The sequence below is a fragment of the Apium graveolens genome, chromosome 4 (genome assembly GCF_009905375.1).
Source record: "Apium graveolens cultivar Ventura chromosome 4, ASM990537v1, whole genome shotgun sequence".
Lineage (NCBI taxonomy): Eukaryota > Viridiplantae > Streptophyta > Magnoliopsida > Apiales > Apiaceae > Apium > Apium graveolens.
The window spans coordinates 5754349-5776884 of NC_133650.1; the positions used below are offsets into that span (position 1 = coordinate 5754349).

Consider the following 22536-nt stretch of genomic DNA (forward strand, 5'->3'; position numbering starts at 1 on the left):
ATGATCTAGTTATGTTTATTCGCGAGCTAATCATCAATCCGAATTTAAATAAATCGACCTAAATAGACTCGTGAATTCGTCAATTAAATATTTTTTTATCAAAAATAAATTAAATTAATATTTAATTTATAAATAACTCCCATTTCTTCCGGCCTGTGGGGAAGAAGATTTAATTTATTTAAAGATTGAAAATATGGGGTGTAAAGTGTTGATTTTAGATTGACTAAAATCTATATATAGAGAAACTTAAGAACAAAGGCATTCAAAAGATAAGTTTGTTGAAAGTTTTGTTCATAGCTATGAGAATAATGTGGGACAACAATTGAACAACCGAATGTTGAAAGTTACAGAGCTGCAAGAACATAAATAGTCTAAAGTGGTGGTCACTATAGCATTTTCAATGTCTTGCAGTATCTACAATTTCCACGATTCGCAAGAGGATCTAAACCTCATCATTCTATGTGAAGATTTACAGCAGATCTAAGGCTATTTACTTTTGTCAATAAAATATTGGCACGAGATTCAAACTTCATCATTTTATGTGAAGATTTTCAGCAACGGAGAAGATCGAAGACTAATTATTTTAATAAAATTAATAAAAAAATAAATATTCCGATAAAATCAAATAAATCCAAGCAAAAGATAATATTTAACTATATTGATATGATCCGTGAGTCTGCCACGACTCCCTTGAGTTGAGACAACCTAAATCAGCAAATTGGAGTGACTGACCAGTGCCCCAAGTTACATTAAATATGAGAGGGCTTTAATATAACAACATATCAAATCTCTTGGCTAGTTACATTATTTTGGCAGGTCAGGTCAGCCTAGCATATAGCAAAGTAACAGTCAAATACAATCTAGCATTGATTACAAGTTGAGATCAAACTGTTCCTTTTGAAATTCTGCAGATGGGTTGTGTAAATGATATGGCCCTCTTGCGATGGCCCTGAAACATACAAACAAACAAACAATTAATACACATGTTATAGTGAACCAAAGATATGCAATTAGTTATGTAATGTCACAGTCACAGTCTGCTCTCAATACCTTACCTGTCTTTCCTTTTTGATAAGAACCTATGCAGTGATGCTTTTCTTGCAATCGGCATCTCTGAAACTATTGGTTGCCATTGCTGCTTTATATCGTTCTGCGATTGAACAGAACCGGAGGACATTGAGTTCCTCTGATTTTCGACAAATTTGGTTGTGTTGTTGGAGGGTATAACAAAGCCTGTGGAAGTGTCAACTTGGGTGACAGACTTGTTTGCCAATTGCATCACTTGTTGAGCTTTCACAGCAGAAATATCGTCGAATACCAGAACTTGTCCCGCGTAAAAAATAGTCATCTGAGCATTTCTAGGCTCGTATTCAGCTCGTTCACTGAACCAATCAAAACCAAAATGTTTCTTTAATAACGCACACGATCAACTTAATTACTGAGAAGTCAAGACTTACCAAGTCTTGAGCATCAAGAGATGATCAAGTATGAGATGGCAATATTTTAAAAACGAAAGAAAGAATACAAACCTGGAGGTGGTGAAACTAATAGCATCATCATGCATGCAAGCATGTTGAGGAAACAGATTCATTTCCTGAACTTGAACTTGTGTTGATGCTTGACCAGCCTCGCCTGAAAAACTCGTGTCAGTAGCTTCTCCATTGATTCCGAGATGGAGATCCCGAATCGTACCCTTTTCTTTAATATAATGGCTCAAAAGATCACACGTCTGAGCAAAAGTAGACTTTTCCGGTGAAATTCTCGGCATGTTTGTAAAATCTCTCGAATCTGTACAAGTGAAATGTAAGTAAGATAACAGAACTTGAGAAACAGGAGGAATAAAAGTTGGTTTAAATAAAGATAGGATGTTAAAGTTGTGCATAATAAAAATACTACAGCAGTAGATAGAAAAGGGACGGGAATTAAACATGTGTGTGTTGTGTTTGGGTGGGGTCTAAATCAACTTCTCCTTTTCTTTATTGACCAATTTATTAACACAACTAGTCGCTAGCTGCTGCTATTATTCCTATAATGCATTTTAGAACATGTTTTTTGCCTTGACAATTAATAACATTATACTACAGAGGGACAGTCAGACTTGAAGAGTAGATAAGTAAGGCATATGACAAATTCCCTGTTGAGTTTGTCAATTTTATTTTTCAACTAACACTAATACTGTATTTAGTCTTCATTACCTTACTCTTACGTAACTCTGGTGCTTCTTTCCCCCTAATTTTTAACACATGTTTTTTCCGCGGGAGCTGCTTTAAATTTCTTTTAATCTTGTTCAAAGTCAAAGTTTGCCAGAATCGTTCGTTCGATTACAATTTACATGTGTTTAATATCGAAGAAGATTATATCAGAAATAAACGAACTATTACGATATTGTGATAATACCTGCATAGTAATATATTTTGTGTTCATAAACAAAGAGGCTATTTTATTTGCGTGTCCATATGTCCCATCCAATTTTTTTACCTGTTTTATATTGGGTACGTGATTTTATAAAATGTACTTAACTAATTTATTTTTTTAATAAAAAATAAGATTCAAATTTGTATAAAAAAATTATGAAACTATTTATTATAGAAATTAGGTGACAAGTACGAAAAACAACTCTGGAAAAATGAGTGATACTTGTAATTTACTCCTCATTATCTTCATAATCTAATTAAAAAATAATAATCCTTTTTCCTATAAGACGTACGGTATAAAAACACATAATTCTTTGTTTATGTGCTAGGTTAAAGACATTAGTTAATTGAAATAAACGTTGTAAATATTCATTTTATCAATTTGATTTTTTTTAAATCACGTTGGACATATTATAATTCATTTATAAGCAGGTACTTTTTCTAAAATAATTGACCTCACAAAAATCTGCAATATTAATGTTAATGTTTGATATTCAAAATCTAGAATAACAGAAAGTAATCTCTTGTGACTTGAATTGTTTCATCATGTTTTATATAGCCGTTGCTAATGAAGTAAATGATTAGCCGCGTTTGATTAGATTAATAAGAATGGGGGACGTACTTTTACAGCAAGTCCAACTGTCTCTTAATGAGTTTCTTATAAATATTATAAAATATTAATTCTTAGTGATTTAAGACATGATTTTGAATTTAAACTCCAATAATGATCCTTATCTTCATTCCTTATTATTATAATAATAATAAATTTGAATGAGATATGAAAGGAAGAGAGTGAAAAGAACTAAGAAGAAGAAACAAAAATCATTTTTTTATTGATAAAAATGAAATAAGGGATGACTTGTGGTTAGTTAAAGATAAGGGATGTGAGAGTTGTCTCAGTGATATAAGAAATCACTAAAACACTGTTGGAGTGCATTTTTTTGTCATATTTCTTATATTTGAAGTTGAGAGCAAGTTCAGGGGAGCTGTTGGACTTGCTCTTAGTATGTCATAGTTTGAGGTATTTCTAATATACCCGGATATTTTTTTTTAATATGATATTTTACTTATGCAGCAGTTGTTCAATAATTTATTTTTTTTAATATGATATTTTACTTATGCATCAGTTGTTCAATAATTTATTTTTAATAAACTTTGACCCCGTTTGTTATTACTGCAGCAGATAGTTACAATACATTTTTACTGAAAAACTGTCGTGTTTAGTAAATTTTAAAAACTGCTGTTTGGAGAAATTTTTTTATCTAAAAGCTGATGTTAGCCAAAAAATGTTTTCATACTTTTGAAAAGGCTGTAAAAATTATCAAATAATTATCTAATTTAATTTTCATAAAATTTTTCCATCTACACCTTTTCTCACAGTAGACACACATCCAGACGGAGCATTTGTTGTATATAAAAATACGGAAGCCTCGAAGGTACAAGGAGACGTGCCTTGTTTAGCATTCACCTGTTTAAGGTGGAAGATTGGTGAGGAATTTTTTAGTGCACATGTTATTGAATTACGAGGACGATCAAGTGTATATTTCGACGCAGCATTAGTCAATCTAATTAGGTTCTAAGATCTCATTCGGTAGGATTATGGGACTTGTTAATTCGTATAGCTCCATTGATCAGTCGGCAAATCCATAACATGTTCCCATCTCACTTCTTTTGTGTGAATAAATATTTAGGATGAAGATGGTGCGTAAAATACTCGGTTTATAAAGACTTATGTTTATGACTTTTAATATTTGAGAAATCAAAATTTTGGAATTTCTCGTGTATAAGTTTGTAGGATATGCAGTGTATATATGTATCTTGGAATGTTAAAACTCTGAGGTCTGGTCGTAAAAGAAAATGTTAGAGATACAAAATGAGTTACTCAAATTGTACAAATGACACATGTCACATGGTAGGTGACTAAATATAAATGGACCTCTTTGCTATTACATTAATAGGACCAATTGAATTTTTTCATTGTGTCACATCACCCATGTCATATCATTTTGTGACAATTTTTTGTAATTTTCTTTTGTGTATGTAGCATTACTCTACCGTAAATATCGTAATTTCTCGTGTATAAATTCGGATTATGTAAAAATTGTCCGATTTTCTACAATCTTCAATAAATTGGAAAAATGCATTTGACCATTTATGTAGATCACCGATAAATTATTGATAAACCATTAAATTTTTCAAAAATTATTTAAAAATAACAAATCAATAATTTAACCGTTTAATTTTGATTTTCGAATATAGTAATCATGTTTGGGATACATAGAGATATGGGTGTAGGGAAAGAAAATCAAAATAAAGACATAGAAAGGTAGTCGGTAAGAGCATATACACCCCTCAACTCCATCAATTCATCAATTCAATCAATGGAGTTGATTACTATTCATGCTAGAATCATTTTTTTTCTTAATTTTTATACACCCACGTAACTCCATCAATCCATCAATCTATCAATTACTATTCATCAAATAAATAATTATATTATATATCATAAATTTAATTTCATCTCTATTATTTAATGGTCCCACAAATCGTATCCAATAATACATTGCTGGATAATTTTAGATTTTTGATAAGATAGTGGATAAATTTAAATTTTTGATAAGATTTTCGTTCATTCACATTATAACACGTGTCATGATCCAGATTTATAGATAGAAAATTTTCTATAAATAATAGATGCTCTTCATATTATAGTCATCTCAAAATCAATACAATCTTTTCAATAATGAATTCATTAAAAAGATTATTGAGTCAGAGACAAAAACACAGTCAAGAAGAGTCTGAAATTATGAATACCATGGTGACCGAAGCGGCAATGATGAAGGAGTTCATCGATAGCTCAGATGAACCACAAGGACGAGGTTCAAGACCTGGAAAATCTTCTAATCATCCCAGAGAAAGGCTATCAAGAGGAAAAAATCTCATGGCAGATTATTTCGTTGATCGTCCAATATTCAATGAAGATGATTTTCGTCGGAGGTATCGAATGCGTCCTCATGTTTTCAATCGCATCATGATCGCTCTTTGTACTCAAGATTCCTATTGGCATCAAAAAACAGATGCAATTGGATTATTGGGGTTGTTACCACAACAAAAAATGACTGCTGCACTACGAATGCTAGCTTACGGTGCAGCGGCTGATCAGTGTGCCGAAATATGTCGAATGGGAGAATCAACAACACTTGAGTGTATGAAAACATTTTGTCAACAAGTAGAAGGTCTCTTTGGTGAAGAGTACCTTCGTGCTCCGACACCAGCAGATTTACGAAGGCTTTTAACAAGGGGAGAACAAAGGGGATTTTCAGGTATGATTGGAAGTATCGATTGTATGCACTGGGAATGGAAGAATTGTCCAAGCGGATGGGGAGGAGCTTATAGTGGTCGAAAAGGACGACCTACAATTATTCTAGAGGCGGTCGCTTGGCATGCTTTTTTTGGTGTGCCTGGAGCTCAGAACGATATTAATGTTCTAGGCCAGTCTCCTGTATTTGATAAAGTCATCGCAGGAAATAGCCCAACGGTGGTGTTTCACGTCAATGGAAAACGATACAACAATGCTTATTATCTTGCAGATGGAATTTACCCGAGGTATTCAACATTTGTCAAATGTCTTATTCATTTCCTTGAAATATAATCCTTGAGCCTGAGTTATCTGAGAAAATTAAAAAAAAAAAATAGAAACCAAGTTATCACAAATATAAAAACGTATTGAAATATATATATATTTTTACCTCATCTACCAAATTGGTTCCGCTTGCAGTATATCTACTAGCTTGATTTTTTGCACATTGACATTTTTTTAGTGCTCTCTTCAATGGTAGCCAATGCGAGTCTAGAGCAATTTTTGAACGAGGTTCGACATGAGGATTCTCCGGAGTCCCACACCAATTTTTTGCATAATCCTCATGAATTCGCCCCCATAAATTATTCTTGTTTGAATATCGACCGGTGATCGGATCAACAGATTGTCGAGCCCACGAAACACATAATTGTAATTCTTCGGAAGGAAGCCAATTAGTACCCATTATATATTTAAATATGTAATAATATGAATGTGTAAAATTTTTGCAAGGAAATATGAGTGTGTAAAAGTTTGAGTTACAAATAAAATTTTGGGATCAGTTTTTATAAGCAAAAAAAAATTGACCGTTAATTTGACCGTTACTAAAAATAATATGGCTGTTATACAGTGAAAACAACTAAAAAAGCAATGACAGCATGCTTTGAAACGGGGGCCCCACGTATTGATGCCCGTTGGAGACTCCATCAAATACTGATGGCCTGCTTCCTGAATTGATGGGCCGTTGAAAATCAAAGGAGCAATAAACACTGCGCTGCATTATCACATGGCAGGAAAAAATCAAATATGCTCCTGAATTGATATTTTAACGTGAGCTGTGCATATGCTCTAAAATGATAGGTGTTGCCGGCGTGTTCCCCGTTATATTACATTTATTTACACCACGTTATATAAACCACTATATATCCTCCTACTGTCCACTGACCTTTTCACCATCTTATCGTACCGCCGCTGCTATTATTTCTTTTTTTTAATTATTTTCCAAGACAACATGTTTCTCGTTTAGTTTAGCACTCGTACTTTCGAAGCTTGTATAGTATCGCCACTTGTGCCCTCATGGGCCTGGTTTCACTCTACATGGCCTGATAATAATGTCACTCGGCGCGGACCAAGTTGGGCCACCTTAGCTTGGGCTTCACATTATGGAAAACAAAGTTTTGAGTTTTTAGGACAAGTTTAGTCATGCATGAACTTATATATAAATATAATATATTTTTATTTACTTTAAACACGAATCAACTCGACAACTCATCCACAAATTACAAGTGGGGAATATCGATTTTACTAATAACAGTGTAAATTATAACTTGCAAACTCAATTTTATATACTTAGTATTTTTGATGGCCGATTTTTGAATTTTGTAATATGTTGATTGAATATTATTTTACTCTTCGAAAAGGTGGCTAAAGGTAAAAAAATGTGGTTTTAGCAATCTTTTTATGAACAATGTATAAATTTCAAACTCCAGCTTTAAAACTACGAAAATGGTAAAATTGAGCTACAAGAAGACTGTAATTTACTCTTAATAACACCAAAATGTTAGTATTAAACTATAGATGGTTAACCCAGAGAAGCAACTTCTCTTGTGAAATAAGCACTCACATTTGTTTTATATAACGTGTTTTTAAGTCGGTAATGAATTTGGTTGAACAAGACCAGCATGAAGACCCCCCAAATAGTTGATACACAAAAAAAAGCCTGCATTCTCAACCCACTTGCGAGGTAGAATAGTAGCTTACATTAGCACCATAAACAACTAGAACAACCATCACTAATTAGTAATTGCTAGTCAGCGTTCGACTGGTATCGATTCCTGAAATGTGCATGTGTAATCAATTAACAAAAAAAATACTAGTCAAGAGGATCTCAGTAATTTGGTCTACGGCTCCAAACCCATCAGTCATACCAACCCAACACATTCCAACAAAAATGATATGCAGCACTTGCATGTGCATGCGGAAGCCCAAAACAATTCGTCTCCACATTACACATATTATGTGAAGATTCAACAAAATTATGCTTGTTGAATGTCATAGAAGGCTTACAGAATCAAAATGACAGTAAGTTCCAGTTTAATTTCCCAGCATCAGTCACCGAATCTGGCAAATTTACGTCTGTCCACTTCCAGAAACTCCATCCTTTTTCTCACGGTGCACCTCAAACCTGAAGCCTCTCTTTTGCTTTCAGTGTTTGTCCATATTAACAACATAACTTATAGTGTTTGTTCCTTTAAGTGTTTATTGCAGGATCTTCACAATAAACGCATCCTGAATTAGATTAAACAAAAGTATGAATGTTGAATGTCAGAGAAGAGTGACAGGATCAAAATGACAGTAAGTTCTAGTTCAATTTCCCAATATTAGTCACCCGCGCGATATTTGTCATAATTTTACATCAGTTCACATCCAGAAATTCCATCCTCTCTCTCATGTTGCATCTCAAATCTGGAGCTTCTCTGTTGCTTTCCGTGTTTGTTCATATAAACGACAACATAAATTACATTGCAGGATGGTAATTAAGATATTTCGTTCCTAAACATTAGTACCAGACTTCAACAGCTACAGAGTGTTTCATGCTTGATAATTGAGACAGACAATAATAGTTTGCGACTCTAATATTTGAATAATTGATGCTCAAACTTCAAACATAAGAATGTAACAATGAATAACGTGAACTTGTTGGAAAGGAAAAAAATATGTACAGAGGACGCGTTATTTCAGTATAAAAGGGAAATCATAACAAGAACTGGAAAATGTATATGATGTCTACTCTTTTTAGTACAAAAATCCCTTACTAAATAACATGGTTTGAAGCAGATATAACTGGTACAACCATGAAAAAAAGAACTAGCAGGGAATTAACAAATCATTCACAAAAGGAGACACCTGATACGGTTTAACTACAGAGTTTTAGTTCGAGTTACATGTACTCTGGCTCGAGATTTTCCAACGTTTAGCATCTTAATCAACCTTAAAGTCTTCACACTGCATCCATTCTCTTGTTTGGATCTTGCTGCTCGAGGGTGTTGCTTTTCTCTTGCAACCTAAACTCTAAGGTTTAGAAAAAAAATCTAAAGCTACTGATCATACATTAACCTGTCATTGGTAAAAAGGTACTTTTATGTGATTCCAAATGTGATGAAAGAGAAAGAGGCAGTATCTAAATCTCCAGAACAATATCTGCAAAACCAAAAGACACAGATCATGTTAATGTTCGAGGTTATAGAAAGCGTCATGTCAGTTAGTCTGTTAATAAATTGAACAGATGATAAATACTAATTAACTTACATTCTGAATCTGTTTTGACCCATTTACTCTTTTGATCATTTGATTTGTCTTCTCTTTCATCTTGTTTTCTCATGCTTGGCATTTGTACATCTTCTATGTATCTTTTCATTGATGATGCTCGAGATGAATTCTGAGCATGTACATTCCTGGAAAGCATGGTCCTCAAAAGCTGCACTTGACCATATCATCACCATCAGAAAGCAAAGAATACATGACAGAATTTAATTTAGTGCAACTTTCTTCTAAGAATATGATTACAAAATATGAATATGATGATTCAGTATATACTTGGAAAAAACAAGTTTATAGAAAGTACCTTCTCCATTCTTGATTCTGGAAGCATGTCCCTGAAACTGGGAGTTGGCGCGAATCCACTTCTACAGACAAACATTTTTTTCAAGAGAAAGGAAACTGATTTTTTTCCAATTGATTTCTTATTACTTTCCATGCAAGCATCTCTACATCGACCAAGAATCACTTGAATTGTTCTGTCAATGTCTTCTTCATCTTCTTCCTCTTTATTAATCAAGTCACTGCATAATGTACTAGATAGTCTACGATCAACCTCCAAGCTTGACGGGCAATTAAGGAATCTGTCCAATGGAAGATTAGCAATTTCCCCATCAACTTTAGAAGCTGGTTTCCTTGTTAACAGATTAGCCAGCTCTGTCTGTAGCTTTTTAACTTCCTCGGGGGTAAATTCTGCAGCTAATTCTTGAGAAAGAGATCGACTTTCATCTTCAAGACTCTGTCTCTCTCTATTGTCTGGGAGATCCTTTTTACCAAAAGTTCCAATTGTCAATAATCCATGAGGCCAGTCACTGAGTTCTTCGTATTTTGTTTCTTGATTCAATTTATCTGTGGAATGAAAATCACAATCGCATTAAACAATAGAATGACAAGAAAAAAGACACTTATATCTGTAGCTTTTGTTTTACTTCATTAAAGCAAATTTAGAGCTCCATATCGTAATTTCTCATCATGCACCAGTGTCTGATTCATTATCTTCACGTATTTGCCATATCAAGTGCAAAATTTACTAACTCAGTGTGCATAGAAAATTTTAGAAGTTCTCTTATCTGAGGTACACATTAATAGTTAACTAGCCCACATGAAGGTTTCAAACTTGACGAACTTTTCAGTGTGAAGTGTTTAGCATTAGGCCTCAGATTCTTGTCAAGTCATGCAAACTTTGACATGTTTAGTGCTAAAAAGATTTTTAAAAGATCACATAGATTCCATGTAAACTTACTACTTGTTGAAGCCGAATTTGATTTTGTGGTCTCTTTGCCCCTGTGAAGCTTATTTTGCATCCAACTGAAGAACTGCAATAACCAACACAAAGTTAGCTTCTAGTAGACTGATCTTATTGCAAAAGAGCCTAAGAAAACATATAATACATCATGGCCTCTTACCTTCATTGTTGAAACGATGCAAAAAGTATAGTTAAATTGACGAGGAAGTAAAGATCAGAAAACTATAACTTGATCAGAAGTGTTCTGCAGCTGTTTATGATGGAAATGGAAGGGCTATGAGTTGATAATGTGCATTAGGTATTCAGATTATTTAAGTAGATCCTAGAAGCCAATGAAAGTTAAGCTTTGGGAGTAATAAATTATAATACACATGGTTTTTTGCGAGGTATACCACATCTTCTTATTGGTCCAACTTTCTAAAACAGCCTTTTTTGACAGATCAATTCTCTGTAAACTCTACTACAACTCCACATACATGTACTCAAATATTACTGGCTAATCAAGCATACTGGCCTGTAAAATACTCGTAATTAGATAGATGTGAGCAAAGACTATTCAGTATTATATAATGCAAACATACGCGGATGATGATGTTACTGTTAGGTCCACACTGATAAGTGGGTGCAAAGCACAAATTATGCATACCATATAAAATTTGTTGCTGATGACTCGGGAGTAATTCCATATACATATGGTTAATCTATGAGACACGGTAGTTAGAGGACTTAATCACCACTTACTTACTTTCTTAACAGTACTAACTTGTATAAAATTAAGGTACTGAAGGCTGTGGTCCTTGTGGGGATGCAAGGCATCTGTCGCGAGAAAACAGTCAATCCTACATGATCGGACCAACACGTGTACTATTTCTTCTGCTTTGTTCTTCTAAATTATGTTTCCATTCTAAAATCTCGAGTCATATATAATCAGTGTTATGAAAACTGTTAAGTTATCGCAGCGAGGAAAGATACATAATCAGTTATCCCGTTTAGGGAGGGCTCGATGTAGGCAGTCTTCCCTGTTTAAGATAATAGAAAGGGTTTTCTAAACATGAAATTTAACACTAAGGAAGACTCTAAAATATGTATTTCTCATCATATACCATCTATATGGAAGACAGTGTCCATCTATTGAGATTTGAAGATTGTATCTTCAAAAAAAATATTACTCACACATTACAGTCTATTTCAACTAAGCAAACTACTGCTCTTGCTCTTTGGCCAACTACCTAACTATATTATGTATGATTCGTCTTCCATATGCTTAAGAAAATTATGAGACCGTTTGGATCATGAGATTTGAACTCAGCATCATCGATGCAAATGTCATTTCTATCTTCGTTAATTGATTTCAGATCTCGTGATCCAAACAGCCCTTACGATTGATCTATTGATAAAAAACGATAAAGGTACAAGTGATGTGATCACGAGTTTACGACCAGTCCCAGATATTTAGTAAATGAACAATGAATTAAGGAGATTATGTTCCTTTGCTATCTACTATAACAAAGTATAATGTACGATCAGTCTAGCATCAATACATCACCAACTTGGACTAAAGCATCTGTGAGCTTCTATTATATAATCCTCGAGATGCATGTAACAACATGCCAGTAAAAATGGAGGGTAGTAGAATCACAACAACCAAGATACAACTTTTCACGGAGAAAGATAAAAGAGGCATGTGCAGGTGAAACTCCTATTCAACCTATATTTGGCCAAAGGAGATGAAACTTTCCCTATCTAGAAAGCTCCATGTCTGCTTAGTACTATATAGAAATGTAACAAGTCTCGTGGATCTATAGCATCCATAGAATTGCACCCCTGGTTTGACTTAAGTTCGTGATTCATAGCATAGATATCATAATGAGATATGCATCTTAATTCTCTTCTCAAGTAATGTTATATTCACATTCCAATCACAACTCCAGCAGGAGATCAGGATTTTGAAAATTCCGGGGCTTAAATTACTATGATGTTCGTATATTTAATTGAAATATTTTATTCATCAACTTCTCAAGATTAATTTTTCAGTAATTAAGTTCAAGTTTAACCATTATCCTTGGAGATCAGAATATACACAGTAACACATCCAACGTCGAAACATATATGGCCTATTATAGTTATCATAGTATATACATTAACCGCAGCATTGGTCACATGAATCGCATATCTCACAACAGCAGCTGAGGCACTGAAAACATGCAAGGGCAGTGCAAAGTTGTGTAAAAGCCACAGCGCATTTATCATTTACTTGTGAACAAAACTGAATGCAGCACATGCAACAGCAGCGATCCATTAATTCCCCACATAAATTTGAGGCCGCCTTCATCATGAAATCTTTAGATACGTGTAATTTTGGTTCTCCACTGCCAAGAGGAAGATTCTCAGATGTGGCTGTTATGTTGCCAAAACCAGTACCCGTGTTCCTGAGGAAAATCACTTTCCTGCCGTTCATCCCCATCATCTGTGGCAGAATATTATCAGCAATCAGCAATTTCAGAGATAGATATGACAAAATGACATAGTGTGCATTCTTAGATCTATTATTTTTTAAAAAGTTGCATAGCTAGCAGAGTAGCCTAATAGATACAAGTGTGTTCAAGGAAGCAGTTGATCAAGTTTAAGTAGCTAGCTTACATGTAATAAGAATTTAACTAGCAACAAGCCTACCTCTCGTACTAGGACTGGGTCAGACGATTGCTTCCCTTTATCAGTCTGGACTAAAATCATGCTGGTATATTCTGATGGAATCCCTGCCTGTATACTCATTTTCGCAACCTAAAAGCACAGGAATAACTCAAGTTATCGAGTTGATCCTATAACACGATTTTGGACAGGCAAAATCTTTAACAATTTAATGAAGAAAAAAACTTCTGTTCTACAGAAAAACTACATCCGCGACTATATGCACCCATCCTATTATTCCAAGGCTTGATCACATACAGAATAAAGACTGACCTTCTCTTCTAGTTGTTTGCTTCCTGACAACCAGGCATGACATGTAAATGTATCAATATGCCTTCTTGCAAGTACCTGCCTCAAAGAATAAGGGTTAGATGCAAAATGTGTGTTGTACCTTCATAAAGTAATGCAACCTTTTTCATCTAAAAATTCAAAACAAAATATAGACCCACTTTTATACTATAAATGCAATGTAGCAAATGTTTCTTATAATCATTGATCAGAAAAAGACTTTTTAAATAAGACAGGGATGAAAATATGTTCTAAATCAACAGATATATAATTTGAAGAATTAGGTTCAGAACTTGAGAAAATACCCTTTCCAGAGGAATGTCCTTCGCCTTTTGTGCTTTCACATCTATCACGAACTTACTCAAATCTGATAAGATACCACTAGCTTTAACAGAATCAGGGAAGTTCCCAGAATATCTGCCTGATACGATCACTGGACAGCCAGTAGAAAGGTCTGGTATACGACATGGGTACATCTATGCATGAGAATGTACAAAAAGAGGGTTTAAGTGGATAATAACAATAATCAAAACCAACAAGAGCACTATATGGAATTATTAATGATGACTTATTAATCTTGCCATTTGTCAAACAACGTGAATAAAAATAAACAAAAATAGAGCTAGAGAACAAGTCTTTTGTAATTACAGAGAAAAATAAACTCCTCATGCAGGAAAGCTTCCGTCTATGAAACCCCAAAGCCATTCTGTTTATGAAACCCCAGTGGCGAGCACAAAAAAATACACTTACTCCCTTTCCACAGAAACCCATCTAAGGAGGCACTCGATTCGACACCATTACCAAACACAACAGGAACGTGAGCAATTTTTGAAAGTGTTTTTTGCATAATCAGTTTATGGTCACAGAACTACAACTTGTCACTAGCATCATTAATAGATCAACATTGACCTTATCATCAGAGATACTAATTGTAACCATCATATATATCTATTCGAAAACTTCAATGAGCAACTTCCATAAACCTCAGTCTACTTACCTATAAAATGATCATGATGAGACCAATAGTGCTTTTAGTAAGAAAAGTATCAAGTTCAACAATGTACCTCTAATTTATCAATGCATTCTAAAGCATCAATTTTGATATTTGTAAGAACAAGGGACGAAGCACTGTCAAATAGCGTTTGCATTCGGAGAGTGATGGAATCTGAAGAAATAATCATCGAAATATATAATTTCAATTTTGATATCATCATTCAAGAAGACTAATAACTTGATATAATAATGATTGCTTAGAGAGGACCATATTTGAGTTTCATTTTCAATTAATAACACTTAAAATGAAGGAACTGACTGTCACAACTATCCCCAAACAGATAGAAATTTTGGTGCAGTATAAGTTAGCATTATATGATACAGTCTGCGAAGACAAAACTTAAATGAGATATTGATGTAGAATAATTCTAATGTGAAATAAAATCAACTGACCAATATCATATGCAGCATCATAACATCCCCTCCCAATTTGCGCAAGCATTTGCAGGAAGAAATGGTTACAGTATGAACCTGAAAATGGTTACAGTATGAACCTGAAAAGGTGTACTTGCATAGAATAATTTTAAAGCAAATACATATACAGCTAACATGGTCAGCACACAAAATTAAGTTCAATTGTTCGATGAGTATTTTTAGGATTTCTTTTAATTTTTGATGAAAATCTAGTGACACAATATATACAAAGTTGCTGAGTGAACTTGGGAATTAACCAATTTAACTGAAGGCTAACCTATCCCAAATGTGCATATACGCGGATAATTGGGACCTCCATCTAGAAGGCATTTTTTCATGTCACTGCAAATGTCACGTTCATTTTCAACAGCGCCGTCCGTAATAAGAAAAATTAATGGAACTGAATCACCGGTTTTTGCAACCATCTCTATTGCCTGCAGTAAGCATATTAATATACACCTCACATAAGCTGCAGTTGTCCAGATTATAATACAAGTATAGATTTTCCAAACACATAAAATAGCTCAGCAAGCATATATCTGAGAATACTAGTTGGTAAAACAAGATATCATCCTATTAGGATTATAAATTGTTAAAGAATATTTTGTGAGCCAACAACATAATATCAGCATGACTACAAAGAGAAGGAAATAGGGGTCTAAAGTTAGATGAAATTGCAGTTCTTAGTGTTAAGGCTGTAGTCTTGCATGCATTCAAAATTTACAACACAGAAACACAAATACAACCAGAGATATCCTGATTTTCTAGCATCGCTTTATTGTGTTGGCATGCTAACATAAAATGTATCCAAACAGCAAAACTAGTGATTTTCTAGCATCACTAGGATGAAGTGTACCAAACAACAAAGCTATAGCAAAAATGATGTTATGATGTTTGATGACATCCACCAGTTGAAGGTCAATTGTTGTGTTAGAAGCCATCATTAAGTAGATTAATAATCAAACCTTCATACCTGATTTAGAGGTAACATGATGTTTGTGCCGCCTTTTGCAATTAAATTTGTATTGATCCATTCTGTAGCTTTTTCAATTGTTTCATTTGTTGCTAGTTCCATGAATGGGGAGAATAACGTGCTACTCTCATTGAAGGCAATTATATTAAAAGAATCTGTCCGAGCGAGGTTCGAAATGGCTTCTAGTAGTGCAGTTTTTGCCGATTCTATGGCGCCTCCTTGCATGCTTCCACTTGCATCCACAACAAAGATTATTACCTTTCTGAAAACCTACAACAATCAGTAAATTGGCATAAGAGTACACAGATAAAATGAGAAAAACAAAATAAATGAATTTTCTTTTGCATAAATAAGGGTGTATACCTTACTTGAATAATTAAAGTTGCATGCTGCTTAGTAATATTTACATTATTGAAGTGCCAAACAGAGAATACCAAGCGTAATCTTGTTATATATTCAGATGTAAAATAAAAATGTTTCATACTCCTGAAGATTATGTCATAATGACCTAGGCATAAAGAAGAAAATGCATATATTCTAGCTGACCTTTCTACGAAGGTCACTTCCCGGGATCAGGGTAAAACAGAACATCTCTCGCTGGTCATGATCATGAAGCGATGGAGCGTGTAATAGGAGAGAAGCAGATATATCACTCGAACAAACCTGATGATGAAGTATTAATGATAGCAAGTCGAATAGATTTAATATATGCATAAGAAATGTTACTTCATGCAATATGTTTTCTATTAATGATCATGAAGACTGGAACGCCCAATTTCGGACATAGCATATTCTAATAAGAAGTGAACTATGCAAACAAAAAAGGCTTAAAGTCTTACTGAATAAGAAAAAAATAAGTCACTACTGGAAAATGATCCAACTTCAGCCTCATATGAGAGGGCCAACTCCCCTGCCCCGCGTCTTATTTCCTGCATAGAAAGACAGAAGATTATTTACTAAAAAGTTCATAAGTTTGCATTTAACAACTTAATCAATACTAATATAACAACGCATTCACTTACCTTAAAAGGGTGACTAGTGGTTTTGCATAGGACCTGTGTCCCAGTACCAGCCTTCAGATTCAGCTGAATTTTTTCTCTTTTAATAACATTAGGAGCTACAGGTATAACATATGTCGGAAAACTAAACGGAAGACAGAGGCAGAATTGACCATCTTGATACACCATTTTCTGAGACCATCTCACTTTTACATGGAGATTGGAACCGCCTTCGACCTTATAGAAATTAGACCAATACATAAATTGCATTCTTAAGGGAAGTCATGAAAAAACGAAAACGACAAAAAAGAAGGGTGTTTTAAACTTGATCAAAGATAACCTGGGAAACTTTAAATGTATAAATATGACGTTTCAGCAAGCAACCATCCTTTGCATTATCCAGGTTTTCTGTATCAAATGTGTCTCCAGTAGTAATCAATTGGGTATAGAATGAACTTCTAGTAGTACTTACTTCAGCACCTAGAACTGAACCCTGTTAAGTCATATTTCTTCTGAGAACTAGGAATCAGAAACTTCAACATTGGCAATTATTAACAGATCATGCATAATAACAGATAATTTTCAAAATTAACTAATAAACTACTTACAAGTCATTTTTACTAATGACATAAATAATTACTCCTATAAGTTACTTATCGTATTAAATAAGGCCCACAAATCCATAATTATCGTTCATAAGCTTTGCTGCTTGTTTGAACACAAATTGACAAGTCAACAAAAACTACCTACTCATTTTAAAGTTAACATCCTGGGAATGTACTACACTAAACTTAAATTCAACATAAACACTTTCTTTTTTGTTAGGTGAAGAACCATCATTGATGGCTATGTCTGTTTTGGGAGAGCCTTTCGTTTAGTCCGAAAATTCACACTCATATTAGTCCGAAATTCACACTCAAATCTTTTGACTGAAATTTAGATACTTTGACTCCCCGAAAACATGTAAGATGAACCAAGGATGCAGGCAAAAAAATGTATAAAAGAGCACCAAGAACAAAGTCTGATTTCTGATTCACTTTTTTATAAAAATTACGATCCATTCCTAAACAAGATAATCTATGAGTCCGTATCCATATAAGAGCAACAAAAGACTGTCAAAGAAAGATTAATAGCCTTTAAAGAGTTAAACCTCGTTTTTTCGAAAAAAATCAAAGTAAACATATTCGGTAAATCCCGCTCACTAAAATGCGCTCACACAGATGTATTAAAACGCTAATGCAACCAAAAAAGATAGGGAGAGGGATCTAAATTAAGTACCTGTTCGCCCATAGGAACAGCAATGCGACAATCACAAGTTTTATTAGCAAGAACACAATGAACACGCCAAGTGCCGCTAACACTAACAAACGCAGTGTCCAAATAACAATCTACTTCCATCTCAACTCCATGCATGTGTAACGGTATCAAAGCCGGCGGTTCACACAGACCGTACACATAAGGCTGGTAACTCGGAATGTCAGGATTGTCAACTATACTTGGCTCCGATATCTCTGCGTAAACCATCGGACATCTCGGCAGCCACGTCTCGGATGATGATCTCTCCATCACGGAAGCCTTAGGCGCCGAGACTTGTCGTCCGTAGTATATGCGTTTTGATAGCTTGAGGCCGAATGCAACTGAGCTTGATAACTGATCTGCCATGCTGAAAGCTTGATAAATTCTGAGATTGTACAAAGTGTGTGTTTTGTGTGTGTGTTTTTATGGATATGAAACGGAAATAAATGTGGACAGATTGTTGGGCGTTTGGGGATTGAAAAGGACGAGTAGTGAAAACTGAAAAGAGTGAGGCGATATGAAAGAGACCAGCCTAGCTACCTTATTTATTAGAGCAATTTTAGGTGTCCGAAAAAGATCCCGAAAATATTTCCAAATGACAAATTTCAGCGTCACCTAAAGTCTTTCTTCATTTGCGAAGGGCTTTGAGAGATTTTAGCCTTTTTTATATTACCATAAATTATGGAAGTAGATTAGTTTTAATTATGATTAAAAATAATAATTATATATGTCATATTTATGGAGGGCTGAACTTAGGAGATGTCTTGTCTCATTTTATCGGATTTTTTTGCCAAAATGTCTGCGTACCAATTTATATTGTATCAATTTTATGCAGTTCTGTGAAATTTGGGTTTATCTCAAATTTTAAGAATAAGTTTATTTAATGTGGTAATTATCGATTTTATCTGATTTAATCTAAGTATTGTGATATCTTCGTGATTTGAAGGATATCGTTGAGAGATATTTTTTGTTATTGATTTATTGAGATTTATTTTTTCCTCGTTTCCGAGAGAGGATAAGTTGGACGTTAAGTAATTAACTATTAAACGGAATTTATAATTAGTAAATTATGAGATTATTAAAAAATATTAATAATTTCAAAATGTGGCATAACAATTTCTAGTTAATTAATCATATTTTTCCGTCAACTTTAGCTAATGACAGGCAATTTAATTGACTTGTTTAATTATTCTCGCATGGGTAAATTATAGTACTGTAGTAACACTTTTGCGTCCGCTTTGTAGAATTTAGCATTGCAACATTTTAACTTTTTAACATGTTATTCCTCCCTGCTAGTTTGCTACTGCTAGCCTAGGAATTTTAGTACTACTGTTTTTCTTTTGCCAAATAGTGGTAATATTTCAGTAGATCCGATAAGTGTTCGAAAAATTCCCGATAAATATTTGATTTAATCGATTAATTCTTGATTAATTCCCTACAAAGCATTTGATTGATTCGATTTTTCAAATTCAATTAATTCTTACGAATTTATCTATTGGCATATATATAATTATTTATTAAAATAAAATACTATATTAATTTATATATGAATAAGTATAGAAATTATGATATAATAAAAATATATTTGTTAATAAATAACTAATATAATCATAATAATATATTAAATATAATTTAATATTATAATACATTCGATTTTACTTCGATTAATCCTTCCGATTAATGCTAAATCGATAGCTCGATCGATATTCTCCGATTCCCGATTTTTACAACACTGGATTCTAGTAATTTATCCTCTGTTTTCCTTTATTTTTTTCCTACTGTTCTTGATTTTTATGTCACGCTCAAATATTTATAATCTAATTAGACGGAGTAAATATTTATTAATTATTTATTTTTGTACTTCTTTTGATAAGGGAGGGTAGGGCTGGGAGAATGACTTGAGCACGGGACAGGGTTTAGTTATTCGTTGCTTTAATTAATCCTCGTTGCGTGACGCTAATCTCTCTACCTTTAGGAATAATGCTTCATTATTTTATATGTGTAATCATATAGGAGTAATAATTTATTTAATTCTCGAAAAAACATCATGTTCTGGTTATTCATCACGGCATGCAGACCCTTTATTGATAAAATATCTTTTACATCCCCCCCTTTTTTTTAATTTTTTAGTAGAACCACTCGGACTTGTTTAATTAACATTATATTCCCCAAGATAATCTATCTTTTAATTAATTAATTACTGTTGCATGTTGAAATTCCAAGCAAACTTATAATTTCAGTTGCAACTGAGCCTAGTGTGATGGAATAATCTAAAGATTTATTTTATTCTAGGTTGCGAGTTTCATCTCGCCGGAATTTATTAGAATAATTACTTAGAAATATATTAGAAATCTTAAATATTGTTACAAAAACTTTTTTCAAATATTTTATAAATGATATTTTTTTTCAAAATAATATGAAACTCCGCATGCGGTTTTCGTATTTTGCATAATTTTATTAATAAAATATTAAACTTACGACGGTTTTGGATTTCGTCGTAAATATTTATGACGTTTTACTTTTTTCCGTCGTAAGTTAGACGCACATTTTTTTCCGTTGTAAGTTGTGCGTCGTAATTGGCCTATTTTGTTGTGGTGACATGCATTTATATACACCCTTAAAATATGACACATAATACATTATTTTATAATTTTTTATACAAATTTTGAATCATCTAGCATTGCTTAAATACTTATTAGGGCGCGCAATTTCCAACAAGCTCCACCTGTATATATCCAAATTACTAGAATTGCTTAAAATGTGAAAATTTTAGCAAGGGAGCCAGTTTTATTAGTGTGGGGAATGTAGTTTGGCGATGATAGAAAATGTTGACACTCTATACCTAGTACAAACTACAAGGAGTGGAAGCTCACAGTGGTAATGTAATGTCAAAAGTGTGTCTGCCAAAGCCACTCCCATATCTTTCGTAAATCTGGGATCAGATTTGTCTTTATATTTTGTCCTTTCACCGTTTATCTTTCCCCACACCCCCACAAAGAGACTTGTATAATTGTATTTCACCAAATATGTCTAGCTTTTCCAAATATCTCGTTCACCATTGGAACATATACCGACTTGCAAGATATTGATTTTGACTCTTGCTCACCCATATTCCGATTTGTAACGTAACTGAACAAAGAGAGAAAGAAGAAGATCGAAATGGACCAGGGCTGCAGGACAATTTAGGGACCAACCATTAATACGGGGGAGCTGGGGTCGTATCGGCATTAATGCAAAGTCACCTAAATTGCTGAAATTATAAACGAGATCGAGTACCCCAGGCCCCAAGCTTTCACTCTATCATCTCATCACTTGTAGATATAGTATACATCAACATCACTTGTGCTTTCCCGTTTTATGTATGATGATTACCTGTTTTATCGACCATTTCACGTACGCTTTTACATCTCTAGATCATGGTTTCGGATATCAAAATTAATTAATTAAGCTATCAGTTTGTGATTTATCAGTAATTTATTAATCAAATATTATCTACTAATTTATAGATGATTTTTAATAAATCAGCCGTTTTTTATAACCATGCTCACTCTTGATATATACAAGTAGGAATAATCAGTTCTACTTTAGCTATTGATCATGACTGATTATAATTCCGGTAAGTTTCATTTATTCTCATCACTGCGTGTGAATAAGTGACCATTTCAATTGTTTTGATTTTTTTACACGTAAATTATAATATTAAAAGAAGTATATAATTATCATTTGTAGTGCACTACAAAAAAATTGGCCAATTACGACGGTTAACTTACGATGGAAAAAAATGCGCGCCCAACTTACGACGGAAAAAAGTAAAACGTCGTAATTATTTATGACGAAACACAAAACCGTCGTAAATTTAGTATTTTATTAATAAAATTATGCACGACACAATTAAACAAAAATGAATTTTTTTTGAATTTGCGACGATTTAAATATTTCGTCTTAAGTTAATTATTTTTATTAAAATTTTAACTTGAAATTGAATAAAAATTTATTTATCTAAATTTACAACAAAATAAAAATCAGATCGTTAAGTTTACGACGTAAATTAAAATTCGTCGTAAATTATCAAAGAGGGAAATTTAACCTTTTCCTCAAATTTTTGGCGGGAAAATATTGGAACATCCAATTTACGACGGAAATTAAAATTCGTCGTAAGTTACCAAATAGGGAAATTTAGCTTTTCCCCCAAAATTTTGGCGGTAAATTTGACTTTTCTCGAATTTTTTGCAGATAATAATTTATGACGAATTCCGTCGTAAATTAGCACA

General features: G+C 33.6%; 4 protein-coding genes across 5 annotated transcripts; 1 reads left to right on the plus strand and 3 right to left on the minus strand.

Annotated features, from left to right (window-relative positions):
* Positions 1–630: 630 nt before the first annotated feature.
* LOC141716617 (protein TIFY 10a-like) lies at positions 631–1894 on the minus strand. Of its 2 annotated transcripts, none has more exons than XM_074518803.1 (3): positions 1530–1894; positions 1051–1382; positions 631–949 (listed from the first exon to the last, which is right to left on the minus strand). In XM_074518803.1, the coding sequence occupies exons 1-2, from the start codon at positions 1880–1882 to the stop codon at positions 1052–1054; spliced, it is 684 nt and encodes a 227-aa protein (XP_074374904.1). In that variant the 5' UTR covers positions 1883–1894; the 3' UTR covers positions 631–949; position 1051. The 2 variants fall into 2 exon arrangements, with proteins under 2 accessions (XP_074374904.1, XP_074374903.1); XM_074518802.1 differs by having other exon boundaries at positions 1056–1382; positions 1530–1890.
* Positions 1895–5229: 3335 nt separating this feature from the next.
* LOC141718227 (uncharacterized) lies at positions 5230–6296 on the plus strand. Its single transcript, XM_074520608.1, has 2 exons — positions 5230–6020; positions 6236–6296. The coding sequence occupies exons 1-2, from the start codon at positions 5230–5232 to the stop codon at positions 6294–6296; spliced, it is 852 nt and encodes a 283-aa protein (XP_074376709.1).
* A 2437-nt stretch (positions 6297–8733) lies between these two features.
* Positions 8734–10948, minus strand: LOC141716618 (protein NEGATIVE GRAVITROPIC RESPONSE OF ROOTS-like). Its single transcript, XM_074518804.1, has 5 exons — positions 10716–10948; positions 10553–10625; positions 9617–10158; positions 9301–9469; positions 8734–9192 (listed from the first exon to the last, which is right to left on the minus strand). Exons 1-5 carry the CDS (start codon positions 10719–10721, stop codon positions 9173–9175), a joined length of 810 nt encoding a protein of 269 aa, XP_074374905.1. The 5' UTR covers positions 10722–10948; the 3' UTR covers positions 8734–9172.
* Positions 10949–12537: 1589 nt separating this feature from the next.
* On the minus strand, positions 12538–18779 carry LOC141717595 (uncharacterized). Its single transcript, XM_074519742.1, has 13 exons — positions 18248–18779; positions 17310–17462; positions 16994–17206; positions 16811–16900; positions 16518–16634; positions 15972–16241; positions 15276–15432; positions 14978–15055; positions 14596–14696; positions 13837–14007; positions 13517–13591; positions 13229–13336; positions 12538–13022 (listed from the first exon to the last, which is right to left on the minus strand). Exons 1-13 carry the CDS (start codon positions 18629–18631, stop codon positions 12696–12698), a joined length of 2244 nt encoding a protein of 747 aa, XP_074375843.1. The 5' UTR covers positions 18632–18779; the 3' UTR covers positions 12538–12695.
* Between the last annotated feature and the right edge of the window lie 3757 nt (positions 18780–22536).